This window comes from Nothoprocta perdicaria, unplaced genomic scaffold, assembly GCF_003342845.1.
Source record: "Nothoprocta perdicaria isolate Ctin4 unplaced genomic scaffold, notPer1 scaffold_19, whole genome shotgun sequence".
In the NCBI taxonomy this organism is placed as follows: Eukaryota; Metazoa; Chordata; class Aves; order Tinamiformes; family Tinamidae; genus Nothoprocta; species Nothoprocta perdicaria.
In genome coordinates, this window is record NW_020455093.1 from 3,444,292 (window position 1) to 3,461,461 (window position 17,170).

A 17,170-nucleotide genomic window follows, 5' to 3' on the forward strand; every position below is an offset into this window, starting at 1 on the left:
TAGAGCAGTCAATGACAACAACCCCATATGTGGTTTTACAGCTCCACTTAAACTTAGTCTACCAACATGGATTACATTTTAAATGTGTTCAAGCTCCTTTGATTTCAAGCATATAGAAACCTGCAAGTCAAAGGCTTCCCAACAAGAATAAAAGTATATACAAACTTGACAATAAAAATATATACAAACTTTAAGCATTAGCATCCTTAAATCGCTGATATGCAGTTTATCCTGTAACTGTTCATTAAACTTAAAAAAAAAATATGCAGAATTGCCTGCATTTAATTTCACAGAATCACAGAACAGTTGAGGTTGGAAGGGACCTCTAGAGATCATCTAGTCCAACTCCCCTGCTCCAGCAGGGACACCCAGCGCATGGGGCACAGGGCGGCATCCAGGTGGGTTTGGAAGACCTCCAGAGAAGGAGACTCCACAACCTCCCTGGGCAGCCTGTTCCAAGGCTCTGTCACCCTCACGGTCAAGAAGTTCTTCCTCACATGGAGATGGATGCCTTGCACCACCAAGAAGAGTTTGGCCCCTTCCTCCCTACATTCTCCCTTCAGGTGTTTATACATATTGATCAGATCTCCTCTGAACCTTCTCTTCTCCAGAGAAAATAGGCCCAACTCACTCAATCTCTCCTCATACAAGAGACATTCCCGGCCCTTAACCATCTTTGTCGCTCTCCGCTGGACCCTCTCTAGAAGCTCCACATCCCTCTTGTCCTGGGGAGCCCAGAACTGCCCCCATACTCCAGGTACGGCCTCACCAGAGCTGAGGACAGGGGCAGAATCACCTCCCTTGACCTGCTGGCAACACTCCTTCTGATGCAACCAGGATCCCATTGGCCTTCTTGGCCATGAGGGCACTGCTGCCTCATGGATAACTTAGTGACAACCAGGACTCCCAGGTCCCTCTCTGTGGAGCTGCTCTCCAGCAGGTCGACCCCTAATCTGTACTGGTGCCTGGGGTTATTCCTCCCCAGGTGCAGGACCCTGCACTTGTCCTTATTGAACCTCATGAGGTTCCTCTCTGCCCAACTCWCCAGCCTGTCCAGGTCCCTCTGGATGGCAGCACAGCCCTCCGGAGTGTCGGCCACTCCACCCAGCTTGGTATCATCTGCAAACTTGCTCAGGGTGCCCTGGGTGCCCTCGTCCAGGTCATTGATGAACAGGTTGAACAGCACTTGGGGACACCACTGTCCACAGGGCTCCAGCTGGACTTGGCCCCATTTATCACCACCCTCTGAGCTCTGCCATCCACCCAGTTCTCTATCCACCTCACCCTATTTCACAATTCTCTTTTAGATATCATGTCAATCCAGAGCAGGCTAAGATTTTTTTTTTCTTATTTGCTGTATGTGCACATTAATACAATTAAGAGTTTGCATATGTTTTTATGATGCAAATGTACAAATATAGTTGCTATGAGATTGCTCATTCCTTATTTAAAGCAACTCAGCAGTTTTACAATTCGAAAGTTGGTACATTTGAATTACTGAAGAAAAGTTTTATTTTACTAAAAAATAGTCCAAGTAAATTGAACATTAAAAAGATTTTTTTGGGATGTATCCTAGATAGCTACAGAAGTCACTATATTGGGTTGAGGGCATCATAGAGCCTCTGAGCAGCCAATTCCACCATTTCCCGAAGGGATTCGTCATCTTCACTTCCCGGCTCACATTCAACTGTCTGGAGGGAGAAAAAAAGGTATGTTAGAATAACTAGCATATTCCTTTAGAAAACAAAACAGACATACTGTGAGTAGCATTAAGCATTTCTATAGTTGCCAGACAAATTTAAAGGTAAGTTAGCATAGCTGCACCATAGGTTTTTAGACAGTCCACCAATGTGTAAAAGAGTTAAGTAAAGATTTACATAAGTGTTGCTGTGAAATGAGAAAATTAATATCAAATTTTAGTGTTTTTGGAACAAGCAATTAAACATAAGTAAAATACACTACAATTGATTCAAAGCAAAAAGGAACAAATAAAAACACGCAGTTCAATCCCTGGAGATTTCATTTTACCTGTGAAGTTGTTTGCATTGTCTTAGGCTAATATTTATAATGTGGATTCATCACAGAGCCCAGGCATCCACACTCAGGCCCTCTCCACAGTGATGGTCTCACACCTATAAATTCACATTCCCAAGCCTGCCATGCTAACACAGAACGTAAAATAAGCATTACTAGTTCTCCCTGTTATGGCTGAACTGACTTTAGGGTTTCTGCAAACAGGCTTAACCTGCTTTCTCTCCAAGTATAAGCCATTTCCTTAGTATATAGGTACACGATATTCTAGGCAGCCCTGCATATTAGAGACATATTTCTGCTAGAGACACGTTTCTGCTCTAAATAACTTAGGTAAGGTGCTTTGCTGTACATACCCGAGTGTCCAGGGAGATGCTTGCAGTTTTTCCATCCACTGTGACACACAGGACAGAGCCATCTTTTGAACTTACGCAGTCTTCCCCAAACATGTCCCTAGAACAGAGACCTCTAAGTATAAAGCATGGCCAAACAGCACTCTTCTGTTTTCATTTCATGTTAATCTTGGGCTTTCTACGGCATTTTCTCAGTACTATATCTCCTTTCACATGCTATTATTCAACCCACTCAAATTTAACTAACAATATCCATCTATTTTTTAATGAAAGTGGATGCCACATAAGAATTATACTGAAAAAAAAATCTTATTAAGGGGGTGCCTTTGACTTCAAAAGACATGTTTTTTTTCCCTAATAGAACATACACCAGAACAAGTTTTAAAACAGACATATTTCAAATTATAGTATTTTCCTAAGCAATCACAGCACAGTTTTGGGAGACAAACAGTTTATAGCTCCGCTTCTGGGAGGAGCAACTGGCCTCAGATTGAAAATTTTAATGATAATGGGAATTATTTAACTTAGACCTTAATTCCTGGTCTTCACAAAATTTAGACTGGTGTAGATTTGCATAAAAATATTTTCAAAACTACATCTTTAAACTGCACTCTGCTAAAATTACCATACTTTCTTGAGCAACATTTTTAATTAGAGAAATAGGTCAACTTACTGAAGCATGATCTCCATCCTCTTCCTATACACCTCCGCATCTACCTTTTTGGCAATCTTTTGTACAGCAGCTGAAAGAGAAATTATTTTCAGACTTTTGCTGGGGGAAGATTAGTTAACTGACACCATCTGGTTCCTAAATGATTGCTATGAAGAACAATCTAAGAGGTAGGTATAAAGTCTTTATTTATAAAGGAGAAAGTAACAAATGAACAGAAAAAGTAAGTCTAATTTTCCCATATTTCTCTGTTTTCATCATTTGTTTATATTCCCTCCACTTTCTCTTGTTTATAGGATAATACTGCACCATGGAGCCCATGAGCATAATGTAAAACTTCTAATTTAATATGATCACGACTCGTATTGCAATTTTTTTCTATAAAAATGAAGGGTATGATTACATAACACTCTAGGAACAGAATTTGGGGTTTGACTTCAGTGGAACACATCCATTGAAGATAAATAATGCACTAAGGTGTATACTCAACTGCCACTAATTTCACTATCTATGCAAGGGTAAATAAAGGCAGAATTTAACAGGCTCTTTGGTAAGTAAAATAAGTCTGTACATTCCTAGTACAGATGCAAGTAGTGCTAAAATAGTGATTTAAAGCCCCACAAACTATTTTTTGGGGATAAATAGGACTATCATTAAATTATCTGTACTTCTGTGCTGCCAAGCTGCCAACATCCATCTTCACTGTCACAGAAGAGATGCCAACCCCATGTTCAATGCTTGTGCTGGATTTTAAGCATAGTAAAATACATACTCAAAACCAAAACAGCAGAACAAATAATAACAGAAATTATCATCACTAATTACCTCAATAACATTGCTATGATACTTGGGACAGCAGGGCCCAATGCAGGATCTGATACTGCAAGTAGCACCCGATGGCCCTGCCTGTTCACAGGCTCTGCCTGAGTGTAACTGGGAATTAGTCAGACTTTTTCCAGCTTTACCTACTGCTTTCTGTCCTGCTGCCACGGGAATGCCCCTCATCAACAGTAACCATAACTTCCAGAAGAGCCATTACACTGTTTAGATGAGCATGAATTCATTGCCTAAGTCAATATCACTCCCTTTAGACAACTGTATAAAACTATTTTGCATATTTTATAATAAGACTGCATATTCTACAGTCTGCCCTAAGTTCTTTATTAAAAATAGGAAATTTCAGTTAAATAAGCATACCACTTATTACCTTTTTGTATTTTAGGATTTGATTGAACTTCCAGTATCACAGTTGTCACGGTGTCTGCAAACATGTCATTAGCAGGATTTGCTACCCACTGCAAGATAAAACAAAAGGTAATTTGGGCCCATAATTTGGGCTAAATGGATAGCGCCAACTAAAAACAGCATAGCAAAAATGGAATTCTATTCATTTTTTTCCCTCTGAATTCTAACTTCAAATGACTATCAAGCATCTTATACTAAATAATTTTTAAATTATTTATAACAGTGTATATTCCTGTAATTTCTTTCTTTTTAAAAAAATAGGTTGTTACATGTTTCTGAACACTTTTAAGAAATAATTACTTACTACAACTATTTAGATGTCAGGGGGGAGGTAGGACAGGAGGAGGGAAAAAGAAATTTTTGATGTAATTTCCCAAAACTATTTGCCCAGCTTTCAATCTATCAGCTAGCTGACTTGCTGCAAAAAGGAACTGGCAGAGGGTATCCTCAAACGTCAGCATCAAGGCGCTCAAAACACAACTGAGACTATAATGAGGAACTCACACATCTGTGACACAACGTGCATCAATACAAGATGTCAGCTCAAGACCAAATTCGTTCTAGTTTCCATTCTACTCATTGCCCAACATTAAGTATTTAATAATTCCATGTAACTTGCCATGAAACTCTAAAATGTGGTTGTGCAGAAACTGAAGACCTGCCCACACACACCAGAAACACCTACCTCGAGCACAACCATGCCTGGTTCCTGGATCACAGTTATATTTTTGAAAACCTTCAAGGCTGGTTTTTGTTGGATTTCTATTTCTTCTACGTCAGCTAAGAGGCAACAAGAAAGAGTTAGCAAGAGTAAAATTGCATTGAGAGCAAGAGTACATCTGTCTGCATGAGCAAACAGCTCATTTTAAGGAAGCAAGGGGTTGTTGTTATCACGATTAAACACAGCAGCTCCCAATCCACTTCTAAGACTGAACTGCACACTCTCTTCCCTTACCTGATATTACTATTCTATTTATTTTAATATGCAGTGCAAGCCATCTTTTGGGTTCTTAGTTTAATGGCTTAGGGGGCTCAGGTAAGTACAGCAGGGTAAGGGAGAAGAGACAGGAAATTTTGTTCCATTTGCAGAATTGAGCAGCTCCTCCACCACCCTCAGAGGAAAACCTGTCATGTACTTCACGTGAGGAGAGAATGTAAAACAAAAACACTCTGGCCAAGAGACCTGGGCACTGGCTTAATATTGTTCTATTCACCAGTGATATGAATGACATTCTGACAGTAATGAAGAAAAACCAAATCCTCCTCCCTCCCCCTCAAAAAAAAAAATAATGAAGACCAGATTCTTGCTACCTGGGTAGCCACAGAGGAGGCTGTTTGGAGCTGGAGATAAAAGACAAATTTATAAATTCTGCATCAGAGTGGCTACAGCCCTTACTTTTGCAGCTGGGACTTCCATATGCTCCCGATTTTATACTGCAACTACAATGGAATCTCACCAAAAAGGATGAGTCACACTCATGAACTTGAGCTGGCAGAAGCTGCATAATCTAATAAAAGTTGCAAAATACGAAACAAATTATGGTACTTTGGTTACTGGCAAAGTAAAGATCTTTCCACTCTGAAAGTCCCCTGAAGACTACGCGTTGTTTTAAAAGTTAACTGCTATAAATTATGAACATTTCTTCCCAAATACCCACCAGTAAGTCTCTGTAGCTGATAACAAAGCAGATTGAAAGGGCCAGTATACGGAATGGCTTGTGTCTGCGTTACAGTGCTCATCGCCAGGTCTGTGTAATCTGAAAAGAATTTTTTAAAAGCAGTAGTTATTATTCCTTTAATTGTAGTCCCTAAAAAAATAAGCCACTACAGAGGAAAAATGATACTAACACATTTAAGACAGCAGGGTGAAAAAGGGCAGTTTTTAAGGGTTTGGGAAGGTCTACTGTCTTTTGCAAGACAAGTGATGCATTTGTGGTAAAGACACTGCCACAAGAGCTCCTAGGTCACTGTAAGCATTAGAGACAAGCAGTGAAGCACACCACAGAATTCCTTTACCCCAAACTCCTTTCACTCCACCACCCTGTTTCATTGTTCAGTTTTCTGCAGCCTGAGAATAAATCATTTTACATAGTAATAAACAGCATAACAGCAATATATATTTTCATTGTACTGCATCTTCTTACTTCTAGTGGCTTTTTTTTTGTACATATTCATGCACAGGAAGAATTTAAGTAGCACACAGAATTTTGCCTTTTTTCTTTTAGAGGAAAGCAGAAAACATTTTAAACTTCAGCTAACAATGAACTGGATGTCTTGTCTCTCATCAAGAGCTGACAGCTTTAGGCAAAACTGTACCAAAATAAAACTAAGAGGTTCACTAACTGCTTGTCAAATAAAAATATAAAAAAAAAAATCTAGAATTGTTTATTGAAAAAAAAGTTAAAAAAAAAACCAATAAATTTCTATTACCTACTGAGCATATTGCTATCTTTACTTACTGGAAAGGTCACAAGGAGAAAGTATATGATAGTTAAAATTTCTTTTAACCAGGATTCCAGAAATTCTCTGTCCTTGCTCTGGCTTCTTATCTGCCAAAGACCCCATCACCTGAAAATAAAAGCATATATAGTACAACAGGTTTTCACACCTTGAAGTTCAGCATGGAGATGAAATAGAGGCTCTGCTGAAAACACAAATGCAATAAACAGGTTACTCTGAAAATAAAGAAAACAGAGTAATCCTGCACAGAAAGAATTCTGAGATGCAGCACAAAAAGATCAGAAGAATTATCACGCAAAAAGCCAATGAAGTTTTTGCACCAAACGTTGCCACAGAAAGCACAGGTGCAGACTACATTTTACACCTGCTTTGGGAAGAAATTCCACTGTAATCCCGCTTTTTTGTACTTCTAGGAAAGATCTGTATTTTTTTTTTCTCCCTGGGGTAATGACACACAGGAGCAGGTTGCCCAAAGAGGTTGTGGAATCTTCTTCCTTGAAGACATTCAAAACTGGAATGAGCAAGATCCCAAGCAACCTGCTCTAGTCAGCCCTGCCCTCAGTTAGACTAGGTACCATCCCGATTACTCTGTGATCCCATATTTCGATAGGATTATACAGATTTCTCTCTGGAATTTAAAGGAAGAGTAAACCCACAATTAGAGCATGCATATAAATACATTAAGGTAGTGCTGCTTCAGCAACCTCTGCAGAGACACAACAGCTGTAAGTTCTCACTGAGATACAATAAATAAATAGGCTCAAATCAAGATCCATAATACACAGCTCACATGCAGAACACACACAAATCCATTCTGAAAATAGATAAAAAGAGACTTGGAAGAAAATATACTCTTTATCACAGAGAAAAACACTGTGGTACAGACAGCAGTGTTCATTTTTTACCTTAGCAAGTTTTTCTCCTCTGAAGTTCAACGTCACAGCTTCAGTATTCCTAGGATTGTGCACTTCTATATGAACTTCATCGTTATCCTCATATTCTCGTATCAATGCTGCTTTCAACCTGGCCATTTCATTCTGCTCTCCATGAACTAAAATCTACAGGAAAGATGGTTTCCCTCTTAACGTGAAGTACTCTTTTTGAAAGCTGAGTTGTCAACAAACCCCGCACGTCTACAAAGATCTATTTCATGAGGTCACAGCATATGAGCTTAGCTCAGCTCTACTTCATACAGTTCTGTGCCTTTCAATTCTGTGCAATATTCAAACATCTAGATTCCATGACACTGAGTTTTAGTAGAAAAATACATGTAAATAAACAGATGTCATACAGATATCAAGTCAACTCCATTCCATGTAACATAAGAATATAAATTCAAATTAACCCCAAAAGATTACAATTAGCTTTAAGTTTTTGTCTGCATGTTGATCTATCTATTTGCATGTATATATAGTGAGAGATAGATAAAAACTCTAAAGACATAACTCAGAAAGTACATTCATTAAGTTCATTAGTTGCTTTATCAAGTTAAAAGCCCTTTTCCTCTGCTACAATTTGCTTGCACACCAATTCTCCTCCTTCTGGAGGAGAAGTTGCAATTCCTAGTCCTCATTTTCCAATTGTGCTCCTTTACTGCTCCCAGAGAGCCTCTGCTCTGCTCACCCCAGACCTCCCATGTGCAGACAGCAGCGACAGCAAACTCATCTTCCCTGTGCTGAGGCAACAGCGTGAGGAGTCACAAGCTCCACCTTTGGTTTTTCAAAGCACAGGGCAACTGCCTGCTGCTAGACACCAATTCCTGCCACCGACAGCACGAGGCTGTGACCTGGTTTCAGGAATCCCACCCTTGAGGAACAAGTAGGCCATGTACTAACCACGTGGGGAGGTTTCAGGGCCCGGATAAACTCACTAGTTTGTTGATAATCTGTGTGAGCAGAGAAAGAAATGTAATCTACAGACATCTTCAGGGGCAGTTTTTGCCCTGACATAGTCGTGATTTCTTCAGGTTCAGACATGATGTGCTAGAAGAAAAAGCACTTTAAGTAAGATTTTGACAGCCTCCTACAGACATAACACAGTTAACACTTTAGAGAAAAAAGAAATACTACTAAGAGCTAAGTAATGAAAAAAATCCAGACCCACATCCCTCAACACCTACCCACTCATGAATGAACACAAACACACACCACACACCATTCCACCTTCCACATCCCCAGCAGATTTGGCTTTTCATTCCTTTTCCATATACACCTCTCTATAAGATGCCTTGAAATTGCAATGAGCGAGTGATTTGTGTCCCTAAAGGTGGTCCTTAGCTGTGGAAACACGTAAAGAAGGTTCTTGTTCTCTACAGACTGCCAGGGGCCCAATGTGAGCACAGCAGCAGGACCTCTGTCATGACTGCAGTGTTAGATTTAATAATGATGCCTTCAGAATTAGGGTCAGGATTGCCCACTCAAAGAGTCAGGTAATGTCAGGAGTGTAAAGATGAATCAGTCCCTCCTTCTTGAGACAAGATAACTGCTCCTAGAGAAGATCATTCTACACGCCAGTGCTGGAAATAGCCATATGCAAAGGGTGGGGTTTTTTGTGCGCTTTATCTAGCAGCACACATAGGACTTTGCACCAAGGAACACGGTGGTGCATGCAGATCTCACCTTAGCAAGGGTTCCCTCAACACAGTACCCTGCAATGATGACTCCATTTCTCTTGTCCGTGCACCAGCTCTCAAACAACTCCCTGGACAGGCCACTCTGCATCATACCTGGCGAAGCCATCACAACGCTTGGCCCAATATCGTCAAAGTGGTCCATGCTCTAAGGGGACAAACAGCAGGGACATCACCTGCTACAGCACAATTAAATGAAGGACAATATAGCTGAACGGAATATATACATAGCCCTATGCTCAGTGCTCATAAAAATGGCCCTTTCTAGGAAAGCTCCTACTTATTTATGGATTTATAGTAGTAAAAATGAGGACAAGCTCTCCTCAACCACCCCTCTAAATATTGGTATAACAGATAGATTGATTAATACCTGAACCTTATACCTTTATACTTGAACTATTAGGAATAGAAAATCAAAATATTCAAGCAAATAGCAGTTATTCCATCCTTCTTCCTCTGTTGTAAAGCAGCCTCTCTCAAGCTCACCTTCAGATTGCTAATGTGCTTGAAAACAAATGGATTGTTGATGTTTATTTGCTTGCGAATTTTGTCATTCATGGCATTGACGTAGGTCTGATAAACTGCCATGCATTTCTTTGCCAAAGAGGATGCATAGTATATAGGAATATCATGGAGTTCAGGATGGTTCTGCCAGTATTCATCTAAAAGAAAAACAAACCAAAAAGAAAAGATATAATAAAGACAGCATTATCTCCAAAATGTCATTTTTTGTCATTCTTATTACAAAAAAATCAAAACCACAGACTTTTTATCTGCCCAAGCAAAGAAGACAGGACAAATATCAAGTGAAAAGGCACACAGCTCTCATTAATAGAAAAAAAAACAAGATGAACCTCAAGTGTTTTTGGCAGACGAGAGCATACAATCACCACTTTCAACTGTGAGGTATAAGGATACATAATACTACTACCACAGCGATTATTAAGCACAAAGAAGAGGTTTGAATGCAGCAAGACAAACGTAACTTACTCCTCATCCCACAAGGACACAGCTGTGCCTGCATAAAGCACATTTATGTCATGTATTTGGGGAACAGCCTTCAAAGGAAGGCGTTACGCTCTGATGTCTGTATTTGTACATTTATGTGAAACAGCTTATACCTGCAGACCAAGCTTTTCAGAATATTATCAGAGAAGCTCAGAGTATCCTAATAAGCTCAAATACAAAATGGGAAACCCCAATAAAGATAAGTCGTAGCAGGACAATGTAACTTTAAAAGGCTGCATCTGCTATAATAATTTTCTGTATCGTAATACAGTAATTTGTTTTGTTGGATGCTTATGGAAGGAAGAAAAACAAGCACAGATGCCTGCAGGGTTTAACTGCGTTGGCATATGATGCAATTGCATTTTCTACCTAATTAAGCATCCAATTAAATGTCTTGCTTTAGCAGCTGTATTTTCAACAACTATTTTCAACAGTTAAATATCTGCACATCAGGGAAAGGGCATTGGTGCACTACAAACTAATGGCTACGTGAAATTTAAAACATTCTTTTTTAACATTCTCTGTAAAAACAAACGGGATCAATGCCAATAAAATGTAAATAATCCCACTACACAATACCAAATAATACCCCTTATTTAGAGCCAAATGCCTTATTAACAGTTGAATTGATCAATAACATTTTGAAAACAAAAACCATTTTTTAAATGTTGATCTAATAGAAATGGAAAATGCAAAGATTTTTCAGTATTTTAGGTAACATTTCAGATTCAACACTCCCCAAAATAAGTATTTTGGGATAGTTACTTTGTGATCCCACTAATATTTCTGTGAGAGAGAAGATGAATCTAAAACAGAAAACAGTATAAATAAGATTGCTAAAAGGAAATACAAAAGCCAGGAAATAATTTATTTAAAAAAGTGTTTCCTCTGAAGTACCTTGTAATAATTATTTACACTTTTTATGGGAAGGTGGCTTGTTACAATCATCATAATTTTTCCACGTTTTCCCCCTTCTTAACAATGCCTAATTTGCCTAAAAGCCTAAAGCCAAAGCCTAAAAGCTTTCCCTTTTATTATTATTATTACTCCAGAAATACCAGAAATGTTTGTTATGGTCTTCTTAATTTTTCCTTAAAAGATTTCTTCATGGAGGTTCGTGAATTAAATGGAAAAAGCTACCGAAACTTTTGAACAAAGCATCTTTAACAAACGTTTCAGAAGAACATTCGTATTTTAGTAACTTACTTTTCGGTCTGTAGTAACACTCCCTACTTGCTGAAATTCTCATTCAACAAGATTCAGAAGCCAAGCATGTATTACCCCGCAAAGCTGCACCTCCCAGAGCAGAAGTGACTCTCTTATATGTGCATGGGGAAATGACTGAGCGTTCTGGTTCGTTTTTAACATCCACACAAACACTATTACATATTGTCAGGCACTTATCATGCTGGGAAAACGGCGAAGAATTGTTTAAAAATTATTCCACCTTAGGACTGCTCACGAAAACATTCCCATGTAACTTTACGCACCTTTCATGAAGGGGAACTGGAAAGACACATACCTAAAATTAAGAGCAGTTCTTGAGCTCGGCCTAAGGCAAACACAGGAATAAGCCCTCTGCCTCCTCTGTTCACAATGTCATGCACGGTGTTACAGAACCTCGCCTCTCGCTCTTCCCTTTTCTCATGAATGTGAGTGCCATAGGTGGATTCCTATGTACAGAGATAACCAGTATCAAAAGCAGCGACACGGAGTCTTTGCCAAGTTTGATGAGAAAATGCAGACCAACATACTGTTAATACCATGAAGAAACATGACTTCTGCTTTAAGGGGATCTGCTCATACACCATTACACAGCACACATGGAGTTTTCAGGGTTACAAACGTGGGGCAGGAGAGGGGAGGAACAACCCTCTGAATCTTGTAACCTGTATCAGATGTAGCAACAGCATTTCCCTGCCCATAAACTACTCCCAACAATTTGGGAAGACAGACCCTGTCAGCAAAACGGTACAATTACTATTATTATTTTCAAAGGGAGCTTCAGTTTTAACACGCACATTTTCCTAACTGGAAATGCTGCTCTGCTGAATGGGTTACCAACACACTCGTGGTATGTGTAGCACAGCTCAGTGTGAAATGGAAGTGGTAACCTTTCAGTGAAGTGATCTTTCACTACAGAAAGCATTTCTTACTGCCTTTTAAGTCTATTTAAAGTAATATCCCTATGGATACCTAATTACTGTTTTAAAGAAACACTCGTAAAACTTACGATTATAAGAATATCAGGTTTAATATTGGGAATCTCAGCTGCCATCAGATGTCGGTCTTCCTGTCTTGAGAAATCACCTGTGTATAAAAGCTATGACAGAAAGAGAGAGAAAGCCAAGCAGTTACTCTGATTACAGGCAATGAAGTCAGCAGTCTTTAAAAAGGTGCTGTATAGGAATTCTATTTTTCTTAGCAAAGACAACTTTACAGAATTTACAATACAGAGATCAACTAAAGACTCCTCTGATGTGCACAGCTTACAACACTAGATTCTCAATATCACTATGCTTATGGTTAAATCACCTGGAGTGAAGGAATTTCAAGCACTACCTTCATCACAACAAAACCAGATAAACAGTTACTAGGATGTTGGTTTGCAATACTCCCCATAGCATATAAAGGTGGAATTTTCACTATTCTGGAGGTGAACACTGCCAAAAATCAACATTAACAGAAAATGGAACAGATACTACATAGAAATAAAAACTAGGTAAGAGTCTGCATGTCCAAATGGAAACATTATGAGTAGTCCAATAAAATGAACTACCACTTGGGCATTTAAGTATCCAACCAGGCTGACATGATAAAACAAAATTAGAAAAGCAAACACTTGTTTATGGATTTTGCTAAAATGTAGCCTAAGTAACAACTATCAGCCACCTCCGAGCAGGCGAGCAAGGAGGACAAACATTAACCAATTTCAAATGAGCCACAGCTCACTTCCATAAAACTCAAATACACAGTCTGGTTCAATACACAAACATTACTTACCCATTCTAATCAATCTTAAAAAAGGCCTCCCTTCTGTGTGCCCAAGCCTGTTTGATATACCTGCCTCTTAGAGCTAGTGATTGGAAGTAAGTAATTAGTGACTGTATTAGAATTCAGGTCTGTAGAAAAGGAAAAACCACCAAGAAGTACCAAAAAGGATGTACCTTCACACCAGCTATTTCAATCATGAACATGGCAGCTCCCAGGACATGGCCTGCATGGTAACACCAGAATTTGATTCCTGCAACCTCTTTCACTTCATGGAAGTTGATGGTTTCGATCTTGTCCATGCTCTCTTCCAGGTCTGTTTCTGTGTACAGCATGTCATCCGCTGATATGTTGCTAGATATAAATGAAATGCCTAAATATCTGCTAACTTTACCAGCTTAGATTCGATAACAACTGAGGGGGAAAATAAAGTCTCCAGATACACTGTTCCCCACCAAGAATAAGACTTTCAGAAACACTAAGTCACCCACATTAGAAATGAAGCCCAGTGACTCTAACACAGCTGCCCTAAGCAAGGCTAAAAGGCCATTCTGCAACAGTCTTTAAACTTCAGCATCTGCTCTGTATTTTTCTGACACTGAAGCATTAATAAGTTTCCAGCCATGGATAATGTTATTTGGAGTTTCTCGTTACTTTTGATCTTGCTCTAATCTTGCTGCTTGCAGCATCAACCAGGTTCATCCAAAACCTTCCTTCGCCTTGTCTTAAGCTAATTCTAGCAGCAAGTAATAAATACCCAAATTTGCCAGGCTGATGTAAAATCATCTCAGGTAGGAGACTGCATAAAGACACTTTTTATATATAGAATAAAGCCGCTTTTTTATATAGAAGCAACAAACTTACACTATACACTAACCATGTATAGAACTTCAGATTTAGAAAAAAAACAGAAATATTTGATATTGCCATTGTATTTTGTAATACCAGTTAATTACTGCATGACTATCAGAAAGCAAACATCTAGAGAGCACAGACACATGCAAGGCTTACTACTATTAAACTCACCTTACTATGTGAACTATATTTGAGGAAGATGAGATAATGAAAAGAAGCTATATTTTTAAGCTGGGAATGATCATTTAAAGATATCTAGGAAACCCCCCAAATACATGGTACTGAATAGCCTTTAATATTGGGTATACAATTGGAGGCAATTAATGCAGAGGACATAGAAGGACCACAAATGGGCTGACATACCTGACTTTGACATAGTCTGAGAGGAGCCACCTGTAAATGGCTTTTGTGGCGTGTGTCATGAAGGTTCTTCCTTTAAAACTTGTTTTCTGCAAAAACCATGGTAAAGCCCCACAATGATCTAAATGGAAGCTTAAAATAGACATATGAATCCAATTAATAAATTAACATTACACAACATAGTGTTATAGAATCCGACACTTTAAAGAATTAACAAAGCACCATAAAAAAACAGAAATAGAGATTTTTCAACTGCATTGTTACCTATGCTGGTTTAGGGTCCCATACACAAGTGACTATAAGTAAAACACAGAAAAGCTAAGAGTAGCGCAGAAATTTGTCTGTTAATGGAAAGACTTTACCCACAGAGTCCCAAAATTACAATTTCTATAATTTATATATAAGCCGAGAGGGAGAAAAAATAAGGGAAACAAATGAATGTAGAACTTTCTGAAAAGATCGAGGAAAGCTAATGAAGCTGATCCCAAGTTTGCAGTCAGACACCAGATTACAACAGGACAACTAAAATTACTATATTTAGCCCCACCTCTGACTTCAACTATTTTAATGAAGCACTTTTAAGACACAGGTAGAACATGCACATGCCATCAAATGGCAGCATTTTATGGTATTTTCTATATGATTAGTTACGTCACAGACAGCTAACAAGATGCAATTTTAACTTGTATCAAGATTTTAGTCTAGAAGAACCTTTTACATTCATAGCCCAATAAACTAAAAATGCCACTAATACTTTTCAGTGGTCTTTATGTATAAAAGATGTTCTAGAAGCTGTCACATGGCATTAAAACAAGGGAGAATATATGGCAGCCAGAGGTCACAGTGAGCTCAGAGAGCTGTTAATGCCTTAATAAAATTTAAAGGCTGGCAACTACTGACTTAAATATTTTTCCATGCCACTGACATCTACATAACACATATTTTCAACGTGCTTTTAATAAATTAGAGGTGAACACTGCTAAGAGCATCCAAGTGCATTTGTTCTTCTAGACGCTACTTACTGGCTAATGAGGAGGAGATCAATCTCAGCAGGATCTATCAAATCAATGTAAGGAAGAGCATCCATTCCTTCCAGTCCAGGGTGGATTCCACAATCGAGCTGACAAATGAAAGCAAAAACTAAGCATTCTAAGAAGTATCTAAAACAAGAAAAACTCTTACTTTTTGGCTTACAATATCCTGACTAGCATCTTACTAACTTTTAGTATCATATGGAAAAAAAGTCGGTTTTCCTCTGTCGTTGCTTTTAGCATCTGATCTGACATTTAGGATGTCTGTCTATAGGTCTTAACTGCACTGGGAAGCTAAATAACTCCTTTTAAAAGCCATTTTCAGAGCCCAGTTCTTTATTTGCAGTTTTACACTCACGCAAGTCTTCAGTCACACTTCAGCAATAGGCACGTGCACAGGAACCAGCGCAGCGGCACCACCTCGGTTACCACCTGAGACGGCAGCCCAAAAAGTGAGGGACAACAAATGTGTGTGTTCAGCTTAACTGAAAGATCAGACTTAGGATCCACCAAAATCGGGTTTTAGAACCCACATGTGGCCACGTCTTCTGTTTGGAGAGCTGATTTCACGTAAACATGCAAACACGTTCATACAAGGATTACCATGATTTTCCTTCCTTTAAACTCCAGAATAATGCATGATCTTCCTACTTCCTGGCCAGCACCTCTGCAAAAAAGAGGTCAAAGTCACTGAAACAAGAACAGCACCCGCCCTACGGCTCCCGCCGAGCACCAGGCCCGCTTCTGTGTGACAACAACGCCCGTGCAGCACCGCTGCACGCAGGCATTTAATACCCTGAGGTAAGAGATAAACCCGTCCCAAGGAGAACGAGGTTTGACCCAGTCCCGAAAGGAGCAGGGCTCAGCCCTAGAAGATGCTTTTTGTCTCCTGCTGCTCCTGCGGCACGCTTGCTGACGGGAAGCTGAGCTGCAGGACACACCGGGTGTACTAGAAGCTTCGTTATGTAACGGGCCCTGCAGGGGCTAGGCGGGCCTTGAGGCGGCCCGTGACGAGGCCACCAGCGGCGGCCCTCGAGGGCCACCGACATCCTAACAACTACACAAACGGCCACCGATAGCCCACTATCTCACACGCAGCCGCCGGCCACGGGCGCTGCGGCCCTTGCCCGCCGCGGGGCCGCCCGTTCCCGTGCCCGTTCCCGCCGCCCGGCGCTCACAGCGGGCGGATGAGCAGCTGGTCGCTCTCCTCCGCCGGGATGAGCGCCTCGGCCTTGCGCTTCGCCGACATGGCGGCCGGCAACGCGGGTGCCCCGTGTCCCTCGGCGCCTCCCGTCCCTCCCTCCTCCCCCTCGGCGGCCGCCCTTCCGCCGCCGCCGGGCGCGCGGCCCGGAAGCGGAAGCGGCTGTTGCGGCGGGTGAAGAAGCGGCCGTTGCCGGACGGTTAAAGCCCGGTTTAAATCCCAGAGCCTGGGCCGGGCTCCTCCGCCCCGCGCTTGGGCCCGGCTCTGTGTCAGGGTTTAGCGGCGCCCCGGAGCCGGGCCTTTTCCCCGCCCGCGGCCGCCCCGGTGTTTGCCGGG

General features: G+C 40.4%; 1 protein-coding gene across 2 annotated transcripts; it reads right to left on the reverse strand.

The window, feature by feature from the left end:
- Nucleotides 1-1,262: 1,262 nt before the first annotated feature.
- CPSF3 (cleavage and polyadenylation specific factor 3) lies at nucleotides 1,263-16,892 on the reverse strand. 2 transcript variants are annotated; one of them, XM_026037074.1, is made up of 18 exons: nucleotides 16,812-16,892; nucleotides 16,237-16,300; nucleotides 15,625-15,722; nucleotides 14,606-14,734; nucleotides 13,564-13,741; nucleotides 12,630-12,719; nucleotides 11,919-12,069; nucleotides 9,875-10,050; nucleotides 9,378-9,536; nucleotides 8,595-8,741; nucleotides 7,665-7,817; nucleotides 6,759-6,867; nucleotides 5,958-6,056; nucleotides 4,985-5,079; nucleotides 4,262-4,349; nucleotides 3,058-3,127; nucleotides 2,388-2,484; nucleotides 1,263-1,691 (listed from the first exon to the last, which is right to left on the reverse strand). In XM_026037074.1, exons 1-18 carry the CDS (start codon nucleotides 16,880-16,882, stop codon nucleotides 1,593-1,595), a joined length of 2,073 nt encoding a protein of 690 aa, XP_025892859.1. In that variant the 5' UTR covers nucleotides 16,883-16,892; the 3' UTR covers nucleotides 1,263-1,592. The 2 variants fall into 2 exon arrangements, with proteins under 2 accessions (XP_025892859.1, XP_025892860.1); XM_026037075.1 differs by lacking the exons at nucleotides 16,237-16,300; nucleotides 16,812-16,892 and having other exon boundaries at nucleotides 14,606-14,691; nucleotides 15,625-15,661.
- Between the last annotated feature and the right edge of the window lie 278 nt (nucleotides 16,893-17,170).